This window comes from Argopecten irradians, chromosome 4 (assembly GCF_041381155.1).
Source record: "Argopecten irradians isolate NY chromosome 4, Ai_NY, whole genome shotgun sequence".
NCBI lineage: Eukaryota > Metazoa > Mollusca > Bivalvia > Pectinida > Pectinidae > Argopecten > Argopecten irradians.
In genome coordinates this window covers 34,189,318-34,202,124 of record NC_091137.1, presented here as the reverse complement: position 1 = coordinate 34,202,124, position 12,807 = coordinate 34,189,318, and the positions used below count along the sequence as shown (strand labels likewise).

At 34.2% G+C, this 12,807-nt stretch overlaps 1 protein-coding gene across 3 annotated transcripts; it reads right to left on the bottom strand.

The window, feature by feature from the left end:
- Positions 1-2,272: 2,272 nt before the first annotated feature.
- LOC138321413 (BTB/POZ domain-containing protein 2-like) lies at positions 2,273-12,481 on the bottom strand. Of its 3 annotated transcripts, XM_069265084.1 has the most exons (5): positions 12,324-12,481; positions 11,978-12,069; positions 9,302-9,335; positions 8,381-8,627; positions 2,273-8,141 (listed from the first exon to the last, which is right to left on the bottom strand). In XM_069265084.1, the coding sequence occupies exons 4-5, from the start codon at positions 8,620-8,622 to the stop codon at positions 6,965-6,967; spliced, it is 1,419 nt and encodes a 472-aa protein (XP_069121185.1). In that variant the 5' UTR covers positions 8,623-8,627; positions 9,302-9,335; positions 11,978-12,069; positions 12,324-12,481; the 3' UTR covers positions 2,273-6,964. The 3 variants fall into 3 exon arrangements, with proteins under 3 accessions (XP_069121185.1, XP_069121186.1, XP_069121187.1); XM_069265085.1 differs by lacking the exon at positions 9,302-9,335; XM_069265086.1 differs by lacking the exons at positions 9,302-9,335; positions 11,978-12,069; positions 12,324-12,481 and adding an exon at positions 9,006-9,261.
- Between the last annotated feature and the right edge of the window lie 326 nt (positions 12,482-12,807).

Genomic DNA, 12,807 nt, shown 5'->3' with positions numbered 1-12,807 from the left:
TTCCACACTTTGAACCTTATTTGCGATATCTGAACAAAATAACTACCCGTTCTCAAACTAAATACTGGCTTGTTTACGGCAAAGTGCTATTAACTACCCGTCAAATAATCACTAAATAAAGGTCAAAGTTAAACAAGTTTCCCAAGTGACTGTTTACTCTCGTAATGTAATTCTCAAATTTTGAAATGATATTCGCTAACGCTCGAGTCTTCTCAAAATCTTGTAAATCAACAAACGCGAATTTAGAGAAAGGAGAGGAAAAAATGAAGAAAAAAGAATGAAGAGAGACAGAAAAAAATTCAGTATGATAAACATGAACCTATGTACATATAAAATGAAAATAGCACGATCTAATTTAGAGGTATATTGTTGTAATATACAGTTCGCCAAGGGAAAAAGACAAGTTGGAGGGAAACCAGAAACTTGATATCTCCATCAACTACATACTTTAATTGTTTTAATATACTAATACATACAAAAGATATGATTTTACTACAAATTTAATGGCAGTTGTTGTTACAGAATGAAATAAAAAGCAGTTTATGGTGATCTATTTTTAGCATTTAAGTAGAAACTTAAATTTGACATTTTAAATTAGTTTGCGATGGCGATAGCGATTTCGTGACCGTTTTGGGTTTTTTTTCTATTCAAAACTATACTTCCAGGTTAAAAATAACTCTGCTATAATTTCTAATAATTTAATAATTTATTCCGCCAATCTTTGACCTAACCTAAACAGCAAATAGTTAAATGTCCGCGATATAATATATTTTTCGTATAATATATAAATTGGAAGAACCGCATTAAAACCTGGAATGTATATGACAACTTTGTAAAACCACACCATAAAAATCAAAATGATTGTTACATGTACGATTGAGGCCATTTCATAAAGGCCTTGACATTCATGTTGTTCCGTCATTCAAGAATACAATTTTTTATCTGTGGTATAATACATATAAATGATAAGAATTTTAGAGTTTGAAAGTTGGACTAATATATAATTATTTACATATATCTTTCAAGTATATTACATTGTGTAGGTCAAGCACATGTGTTTCTTATTTACAATAGTATATGTACGTACATGTAAAGTCTATTGGAAACCAACCTCTGTTAGGGTCATTGTATTGCTATTAATTATATAGCCATGTTATTAATTATGTTACATGATAAGTTCTAATGAGTAAACATGTTTCCCTATGTAATACAGCATCTACGTTGGGTCAACTGTTCCAGGTATTGGCTTTCATACCCAAATATTGACATATGTTATCCTGATGTACTGCTATATTAACTCGCCAATAATCTCTGTACAGGGTCGATTCCTAAGACTCCAATAAACGTATCGTACCATTCACTGAATCTGCGTTGGAGTTCTACATCTATACACACCACAACAACCTACGAAACTACACGAAGATAAAAACATCATATTGGCGCCGTGCTGAAAAGAACCTGGGTTTGGACACTTTGCGTCGACTACCACTATCGATCATTGGTTTCACAGGTACGTAGATTTGGCCTATTAGCTCTTTTACAAGTAAATATTTGTACCACTTATTTTATTTTTCTCGCACAATTAATATTATTGTTTATCATGGCTTTATCATCACTGAGAACCGATCTTATTCTTAGTGAGAATTATCGTTTGACTTTATACACATATACATCTTATGAACTAAAATAGACTACCAGTATGTAGTTTCACTTTGAAGTACACACATAAAACTTACACTAAAACACAGACATGCACCACAAGGAGTCGACCACATCAATACACATAACGCACGCATATAGACATAAAAATAAACAATTTATAAGTTAAAACAATTTCGTTATGGAAATATTTGAGGGAATATTTTTTTCAATAACCTTGCTAATTATTTCTAATTACAATAAGCTACAATATTTCAAATCACAGGTTAAAAAATGTTCAATTATTTTATGATTCCTCTCCTGTGACATGTTCATGAAATTAGTTGATTGTTTGTATCATAAATCTTAGAAGTTCCTTAGTGTTTATTTACATATAATATTTACTATTCCACAAAAAAACATTTTTTACATCTTATATACTTTTGACAAGTTTCTCTCACGTGATAATGCACGGAGGTTAAAATATGTACATGGAAACTCGTCTATTGTTATGTTAGAGGCAGAGTAGTGATGTGATTAAACACACACGTTTATTTTTAGTTGCTCTAATCCTCATATAACATATTCCGCACATTATACTTTTATATACATAAAATATACAACATAACACACATTATGATTATATTATTTATTTCATTATTGGAGGAAATTACTACCTGATGCATTTGAATGCAAGGTTAACACTTGTTAATTTTCTCCTACATTACATATTTTGTACATACAATTTACAAACTTACGGAACTTTCTTTCACTTATCATCTAGTTTCATTTAAGTCTCAATCTAATAAGAGACGAAGCGTCATGTCTGAGTTTAAGACGTACGTACGTTGATCAGACTCTCTCATTGATTGTCATTCACTCTATGGCAACAGCATATCGTGAACATGTCCTCGAGGTCGGAATTAGTGCAAATTAGCTTATATATTATTTTGTAGTTTTTTCTCTCAAGTATTTCAATCAAATTTTCTACAAGTTTAAGCTATTTGTATCAATCTAGTTACATTAAATTACACATATTCATTTTATATCTTCATCAAATTATCAAGCATTATTAATGTCTTACTCATACACCACACATAGACATTTTATTTCACACAATTCACTTAGTTACCGGGGGAAAAAAACTATAAATACAAATAAAAAAAGAAAAACCCACAATGTTAAAAATTACGCATGTATGCTAGATCAACGGATAGAGAGGAGCCGATGCAGTCTAATGCCGGAATGTTTGTCTAAAGTCTCCTTATCCAAAGAAGTCAACACTACACCTTTCCACGTCAACACAATTATCATCAACGGATTTGGAAATACCCGAAGCAGTCTAATGCCGGGAAAATTGTATGAATCTCCTTTTCCGATGAAGTCAACACAACACCTTCCACGTCAACATATCTCTTCGAAGTGCTCAACGGATTTGGAAATACCTGATGCAGTCTAATGCCAGGGAAAACGTGTTTTATATTTTCATCTCCGGAGAGGACTCATTACACTTAGTTTAACTTATATTCTACAATTTTTACACGGAACTCTCATCTTAAATAATTCTTAGCCTTGTTGTGCAAGAAATCACCGTTGGATTCAAGATGGTTGTACATCGTTTTCAACACTCATTAACTTTTCATCACGCGACGGCATATTTATAAACATTTCTATATCTACGTTGGACATTTTAAAGTTATCTTTTGAATACTGTGTTTTTAATAATCTATTTGGAACTCTACGTTTTACATACTATACTTATCATGCTTAATATATATTTTTTCAAGCAACATTCATATCAATAATATCACTTTCTTTATATATATTTCATTTTCAATCAAAATATTGAAAATTATTTGAAAGTGTCTTACTTTCATTTTAACTTAACTATAAATTTTCATTGTATTATTTATATCTATATACATGCAGTTCGTACTACAGTTCTAGATTCAGTAATTTAGAATATAATGGTCATAATGATAATATAATAATGATCAATGATAAGAATTTTAGAAATTTTATAATTTATTATATCAAATTATATCTAATTTGATATAATGTATAACAAGGCGACGAATGTGGTATAATACATATAAATGATAAGAATTTTAGAGTTTGAAAGTTGGACTAATATATAATTATTTACATATATCTTTCAAGTATATTACATTGTGTAGGTCAAGCACATGTGTTTCTTATTTACAATAGTATATGTACGTACATGTAAAGTCTATTGGAAACCAACCTCTGTTAGGGTCATTGTATTGCTATTAATTACATAGCCATGTTATTAATTATGTTACATGATAAGTTCTAATGAGTAAACATGTTTCCCTACGTAATACAGCATCTACGTTGGGTCAACTGTTCCAGGTATTGGCTTTCATACCCAAATATTGACTATGTTATCCTGATGTACTGCTATATTAACTCGCCAATAATCTCTGTACAGGGTCGATTCCTAAGACTCCAATAAACGTATCGTACCATTCACTGAATCTGCGTTGGAGTTCTACATCTATACACACCACAACAACCTACGAAACTACACGAAGATTAAAAACATCATATATCAAAAACTCATAAAAACAATTTGGCATAAATAAAAAACAAAGATCGTTCGATGCAACAGGCTACTGGTCATGGCCGCATTGTATTTTCCACAAACCTATCACGACGACGGCGAGTTTCCAAACGATATTAACGTCGTTTGGTTACATCAACGGAGATGGCGTGATCGGGATTTAGATCCGCCCAACTTTCGCCTCGCTTGGCAACTAACTGAGTGACCGGAAGTCCCGTCTACCTCGAAGCTGTTTCGCTGGCTTTCAAAAAGACTAGAAGGCAACTGGTCGAAGTTTTTAGAAAGAGCATGCATATAATACGGTAAATATACTAATTTAAAAACGACTGGAGTAGTTGCAGACTAGAGTTGCTTTACTCCGCTAGCAAGGGTCAGAGTTTAGCATACAAGACGTCCTACTACCAACAATGTGTAATGTCATAGTGAGCGAGTTTGAACATTTCACAACAGTGGGGTTTTCTGGCACATCACGGTAAAACCAATTAATCTGACTTCCAATAGAACTGAGATGTTTCCGATATATATGCAAGTTTTAATGTACATATATATGTATTCTAACACCGAATTTTTGATACAAGGGAGTTAACTCTCATTCATAAATTTGGAATGTACGACATTGTCGATAAGATATTAAATAGGAACCAACAAAATATGAGTGTAAGGAGATATATGGTAAATTAAATTAGATTGATTGATTGAATTAGATTAATTTCAACAATGAAAGACTCGGTACAGTTAAAAATGATAAATAAAACGTCATATGTAAATTATTCATGTTAGCGATTTAAAATCAAGTCACATATCATTAATCAATCAAGAAACTTATAAGAAATATCTAAATCTAGATTACAGCAAAAGATCCGATATATATTTTGACTATATTCATGATTCCTTGTTCCTATAATTTTTTTCGGGCATTACTAACACCATCCTCGATACTCCAGGGCTTCCGATCACTTACGATCTCTACACCCCTGGACTATCTCATAGTGAAATTGAAGGCAGCTCAGCGGAAAACATTTGACCAATCACAGGTTAGCAAAGACTACTTTGAAGACTGCAGAGAGAGCGACGCCTAACATCAAAGCCACACAGTCAACCACAGTGTACCGTTATACGGCTCTTTTGATGTACATCAAATGACTAAATTACCTGTTCTATTCTGTTGCCTCCAGTTTTACTATGAGATAGTCCAGGGGTGTAGAGATCGTAAGTGATTGGAAGCCCTGGAGTATCGAGGATGTACTAACACTGACGTTACCGACCACTGTCTTATCCGACATATTTACTCGTCGGTAAAGTCAGGTTTCATTATTTACGCATACCTATGTCAACCTCATATGTTCAATAAAAGATTTTTAATTTATTAATGTAGAACATAGTCATAGTCAATAGTCATTGATATGTCATAATTTCAGGGTACATATTTACCAATATATACTGCATAATTACCTTTATTCGCGGGCGTTACATTTCGCTATATTCCTAGTTCAGGTAATTTCCATGAATTTAAATACTCACGGGATAAATAGAAAGCATATTACTGTTAGAAATCAACAAATGTGTGAACAATTGTTCCTGTGAATGAGTATCAAAGAGAATACAGCTTGACATCAAAGAGAGCTTCGGGAGGATCAAAAGAGGGACATCGGATGGGTTAAAAAGAAAATATAAATTGTCAAACAGTAACATGTCATAACTCCCAAAAGTTTTAAAACAATGCCACTTTCTTCAAGTAAACATGCAATCTAATTAAAGTCACCTGTCCAGGGTTTGATTATTACCTCCACTGCCTGTTAATGTTTCTTCTAAACAAATTAAAGTCATGGACAGATGCTGTTAACCAGGGTTAATGTATTTAAAGCCGAGTACACTTTGTTCTTATTCTCTTACGACCTGGCTGTAATTTTATCAACTAATTATCAAAATAGAGCTAAACTATTTTAAACCTAGCATACGGAGAAGTACAAAGAACTGAACAAAAATGCACAAAATCTGAATGAATAAATATAAGATCTTAAAAAAGTACTTATTTCCTATGAGAATTTATGAAACAAGCCTTCAAAGAACTTCAATGCAAAAATGTGATGTTTAAAGCTAGCAGCCATTTTGTTCCGCCATCTTAGTAAACCTGACGTTATGTAAATATTTCCTGGCGTCATTATATTGTTTCTGCCATGACGTCACAATGGAATTTTCATTAAAGAAATGCTGTTTGAAAACTGTGTCTATCCGCGTAGCTGATTCCCACAAAAGTTTGCAAACAAAATTTCTTTCATACTCTTATGAAGCTAAAAAAATAATTGTATCTATACTTATAATATCTTTTTTCACACTACTTTATAATACATACGTTAAAACGTACGATTCCACTGATTTTTCTCAAGGATTGTTTTTTTTTCTAAATCAATACGCAACTTCGACGTCTCTATTGTGACGTCATGATAACGTCGGGTTTTCACGCCATTCGCGGACTTTTTTCTTCTTAGTAGACTATATGACGAAAAAGAATGCGTCAATCAGAAAGTCGGATTAAGTATGAAAACAAAGAAAATTATTATTGTTATTTGATACTCTTCTTACAAGTGATCGTGTATGTTATATAAAATAACTACACTGACATACTACCGTGTCTAATGTTGTCGCACAAAGGACCTTCGGTTTTGCTACGGCATGTTCCAATTGTGGATAAAACGAAAGTAATTGTAGCACTTCAGATTCTAGGATGCCGAAATTTTTTTTTCATTTTGACAATAATAAGCCAGTCACGAACCCGTTTCCTGGACCATTCTTATCCGTGAAGTTAATGATAACCTCTTTATAAGACAGCTGAGAAACAATGCTGGTAGGTTTAAACACATCTGTCTGCCCCTTTACTTCTATACATATAACGTTTTCCTTGTGAGGTTCAACTGTGACAATTCTTCGAAACCTTATATTATTTGAATCATTCTCCTCTCTTTGAATTCGCATATCCTCGCCATTGAATTTGACATTGATTTTCTCGCATTTGAAAGCAGTCATGATTCCATGAAGGTAAACAGAAGATGAACAAGAGAAGTGTTCGCTTGTGGAAATGATTTGGTTGGTGACTCTCATGCCTCTAGCCATTTTATACCTTATTACGGACTCGTACGCTCCCTTCCGATAAGCCACACGATAATTGCAGTTGAAGGCACACACCTCATGGTTTAGACTGTTATTTGTGGTGCCATCTTCTGGGCTTAACGGAAAAAAATGAAAGTCCTGTTTACATTCAGCCCCTGGGCTTACTGGTTGGGTGGTTAGTGCCGTCGCAAAGTTGAACAACCCATGAACACCAGATGCCGTAACGGTTGAAGGTTTCAGTGTTTTCTGACCTTTCCTTGACTGACAACGGTCGGATGACTTACGTTTATGAATATGTCTGTGTATTTCTACCAGTTCGTCATTGCTCAGAACTGACATATTGAAAACTGTGTTGCAAAAGTACTCGGCATCCATAATGGGGAATCGGATGCAGCTGAATAGCTTTCCCGAATGCTTGCGTCTGCTTGCGTCTGTTATCTCAATGTCTTGTCTTCTGCACTCCGCGTCCGCCCATCGAATCACTGCTTCAAAAATCAAGTGTTCATCTACAGGTATTAAGTCTGAAGAAATAAAATTGTAAGCACAGTCATCACAGAGGTCTCTGAATCCCTCTGAGTTAAGAATATCACAAGCTGATTCGTCCCAAATGCGACGACATTCTGATACTAACTTATCATTTGGGAAGTCATGCCACCTCTCCTGCATACGGCAAACATTATCGGGATTTAGATTGTCTTCGATAAAATCGTGACACTTTTTTATCAATATGTCAACTAGATATTTGTCAGCAACCTTCAAAATATCCGCCACATTGTCTATATCCAGTTCAATATTGTCCGTATATAGGTATCTGTATAAAAAGAAAAAATAAACATACGGGATGTACACATGAATAATTGTCGATCTGGATATCTTTTTTTTTTCTTTTTTTTCCGGTAAACATTGTCATAGGTTGAAATCGCAAAATATTTTATTTGCGACTCGAAATAAACAGCGAAATGACAGAGTCGCAAACATTCTAATATGACAGAACACCTTCTTTGATGTACTTAATTTTATCCTTACCATTACCATAACCTTATCAATTACCTAAGAAATATGTCGAAAGTTTCCTTGGACACATCCTTGATACGGATTTCTCCTTGGTCTGACACAGGGCTATCAAAATTGGCCTGGAACACAGGACTCCTGCTGGTGAGGATGAATTTGTGTGCTTCTACTTTACTACCATCAACAAGAAGCGTAACGTCTGTGGCAACTTTGTTTACAAGCATGTGCTCAATACACTGGAGTATAGGCTTCCCGCTTTGCCATGGCTTAGAGTGAGCCATCTTCACTACAATAAAGATCACATCGGAACTATTTCACTTGCCATGTGATATCTAATAACTTTTGTGCGGGACTATTTTTCTATTGGTGATGGAATGACACTAAAAGATATTTTCCCGCGATAACATCATTTCAGCAGGAAGATTGCAAAGCGTTATACGTTCCATCACCGCTAGAAGATATCAGTCCCGCACAAACGTTATCGGGTATCACGTGGTACATGAATTAGTCGCTTTTATCAAGATATGTTGTGCTTCTCAATCACTTAGATTTGTACACTATTTGGGGTTACGAACGAGATTAATATAATCATAAATGGGTCTGTCTGGTTGACAGGGATATATCAACCTAAATGAAAAATTTTGGATTGCGAACCGAGGCTTACCGAGGTCGACGGCCTAAATCGTTCACGAGGGTTAAGATATTCCTGTCCACTTGGCAAATCCATTTTTGAGTATTTTCTCCCGTACTTCATAATAGAAAAATGGAATTACAGTTGCTTTCCAGCTTTCCATCGTACCATTATCACAGGCACGTCTCTATGTATCAATATTGATGACGTCATTGACAATTCATGCACTGCAGTAATGACACATGTAAAAACAAAACCTGTGTAAGATAGTGTTATTTTCCCTAGCAACCATGGAATATCCCTGTGAAGTATTGGGAAATAATACTTACACTAGTACCTAGCCAGCTCTGGAAAGTTTCCACTCTATAACAATATAATAATAATATACTTTTACATGTGATAATGTGATATGTTATAAAACTCTTCCATATGTGGATATGAAGGATAGGGATATTCTACCCGAGGGTCACAAATTGTTGTAAAACCGTTGCTTGCCGAGGGTTTTACAACAATTTGTGATCCCGAGCGTATAATATCCATATCCTGCCATTTTGAAATAAATTCGAAACAAGAGATCCCAGAAGGATTTTGGCGTCCACCAATGCTTAATATATGCCTAACAAATGAAAGAGGCATCTTTTCTCAGCTTTTCAAACACTAACCATGAAATTCCAAATATGGCGGCATGGCGGCCATCTTGTCGACCGATCAGTCCCAAATGAAATATACTCAACTAGGGCCATAGGGAACCTATAGTTATAAAATATGAATATCTTCAGCACTTACTAAGAAATAACAATAACAAGGAATGTTAACGGACAGAAGGACCGACGGACGGACGGACAGACAGAAGGACGCATGACGGACCACGGACGAAAAGCGATTTGAATAGCCCAACATTTGATGATGTTGAATTAAAAATAGCGTGATATTTTCAACGTAAATCCCGTTGTTTGTATCTTTTATAGTAAATCCAGACTAAATTCTGAATAAAGTGTTAAAATTATACATAGAAAATATGAATTTTGATGACACTGTGACGTAAGAGGCTTTATTGAATGGGTAGCCATGCAATACAGTCTCAAACGACATGAGTGCATTGCCCTAGACAAGCCAGTATTACACGTGTAGGTAAAAGAGAATAACAAGAGATCCCGGAGGGATTTTGGTGCCCACCAAAGATTAATCTATGTCTGACAATTGAAAGAGGCATATTTTCTCTGCTTTTTAAACTTTAATAATCAAAATCCAAGATGGAGGCCTATCGGCAATATTGTTTACCAATCAGTTCCTTAAAGATGCTCCACCGCCGAGAGAGCATAAATGGTACCCATCATTTGAATAATAACTGGTGTTTAATCGTGTATATATATATGTCTAATTAACTCCAAAAATAGTATAATATAATTTATATTGCTTTCGGGGCATGCGCAATTAGTACTACATTCCATATAGAACATGGTGCCACGGAATTTCTTCGGGATGCAATTAATTAGTTTTGATATTTTTATGATGAAGTAAAATAAGAAGCTCAGACTTTTCAATGGTGGTAATGGTATAAAGAAGGTAACTTTTGTAACTGAAGAAAAATACTAAATTGTCTAGTCCGGTTTTTGAAAGAGAAAAATTATCATTTGTCAGCATTGGAGCATTTTAAATCCAATATGCTCAACTAGGGCTCAAAAGGAACCTACATATTAAATTTTAGAGACATTTATTGAATACTTTCTGAGAAATAGTGGTAACAAATTTTAACTATAAAAACCCAAGATGGCTGCCTGGCGGCCATCTTGTTGACCGATCGGTCCCAAAATGCATTATACACAACTAGGGGCCAAGGTAAACCAACGTATTACATTTGAGAGAGATCCCTTCTGCTCTTTCTGAGAAATAGTGGTAACAATCATCAACATTCAAAGTCCAAGATGGCTGCTTGGCGGTCATCTTGTTGACTGATCGGTCCCAAAATGCAACATGCACGACAAGGGCCCAAGGAGAACTTACAAGTGAAATTTGAGAACGATTTCTTCTGTACTTTCTTAGAAATACAGCGGTAACAACCTTTAACTATCAAAATCCAAGATGGCTGCCTGGCGACCATCTTGTTCACTGTTTGGTCTCAAAATGCAATATGCACCAATAAGGCCCTGGGGAACAATACATAATTTGAGAAGGAACAGGTCACTACTGTCTGAGAAATAGCGATAACAAGAATTGTTAACGGACGGAAAGACGGACTGATGTTCGGAAGAACGAATGACGTACCACGGATGAAAAGTGATTTGAATAGCCCACCATCTGTTGTTAGTGGGCTAAAATATTCGGTTGTTTGTCTCTGTACCAAATGTATCATTCAATGTGACAGTTATTGAAAGGTTCAATACCTTTCTGAAGCAATAAAATAATGTGTTATATAAACATTAATAACAAAAGAAATATATCGATGATCTAAGATGAAGCTACAACACCAAACAAAATATGCAAGATTTCCAACGTAATCGATGTTCAACAGTAAAGATTCATTTCGCTTTTTTTGCCGTTTGGCGGAGTGATAGTCAACTGACGCTTAGTAATTAGGACGACAGCGTTATGAAAATTTACATTTGATTTATTTTAATTTAATTATTCAGAATGTTTTGACAATTGTAGTATTAATGGTACGCGAATAACTTTTGCGACTCAACAAAATTATCAATCTCGTTTAACATTTCAATTTTAGCAATCAAAAGTCGTGTTATAGTGGGCATTTAATTAGGAAATTATTGTATTTGTATTAAATGAAAATTAAAACTTTTTCATAAGATAATGTAATTTGATATATAATATTGAAGAACTCCATAAACAATAAAATATTGATCCCCTTATAATACGTGTATCATTAACAAATGTAAACTCTTTAATCAGAAAAAGAAAACTATTTCTGTATAAAAATAGCCTTGTCAGATCTACTTTCATTATCAAATTATATATATATAAACCATATCGTTTACGAAAGTTCTACTAACCTTCCCCTTGTGGGCCCCACCAATAAGCCACAAACGTTCCTGTGACACAGATAATATATGTCTTTCAAACACTTAGGCGTGTCGTGTATACACTGAAACATCAAAATACACAATATATAGGCCATGCCAACAGCATTGATATGTTAATATGAAGACAAAATTTGTGCTAAATATAGAATATCAGCGTATAAGGCTTACAACGTGTCTCTCCTTCAAAATACTGACCCCATAGTGGACTAAGCAGTTTCATTTTCTATCTAAAAGATTTGAAGAAAACGTAATATTTTGATTGTTAAACGAAATAAGTGAAGAACAATTTTAGAATACAAAGCTATTTAAAACTTACAATATAAATGCGTTCTCCTGTCTGTTATACATTTTCGTGTTTACGTGTTGACGATGGCGTGTTCCGTTGGAAATCCCGACTATGATATATATAAACCGAAAGTAGAACACAGATGAGGCCATTGAAGGGGTATTCTATGGTTATCGGTGCTGTGACTATTATAACTGTCGGAACAAACAATAGCAAATATTTATTATCATTGTAATGAAACTAAAATTGTCTGTTACTATAGCGTTTACAGTACTAAATGTATGTTCGGAGTAATAATTCAGTATTCAATACTTTCGATAATTATTTTTTGAAATTTGTTGTTATAATTAAGGATATTTGACTTATATATTTAATAAATATGCTTGTTTATCTCATGTATTACACTTTCGTGACGTCACTGCGTCAGCAAAATTACTACCTCTCAACGTTACTGTTAGAAACAATGCTAGTTTTATTATCATGGATATCATGTAATTTGAATATATAATGAATT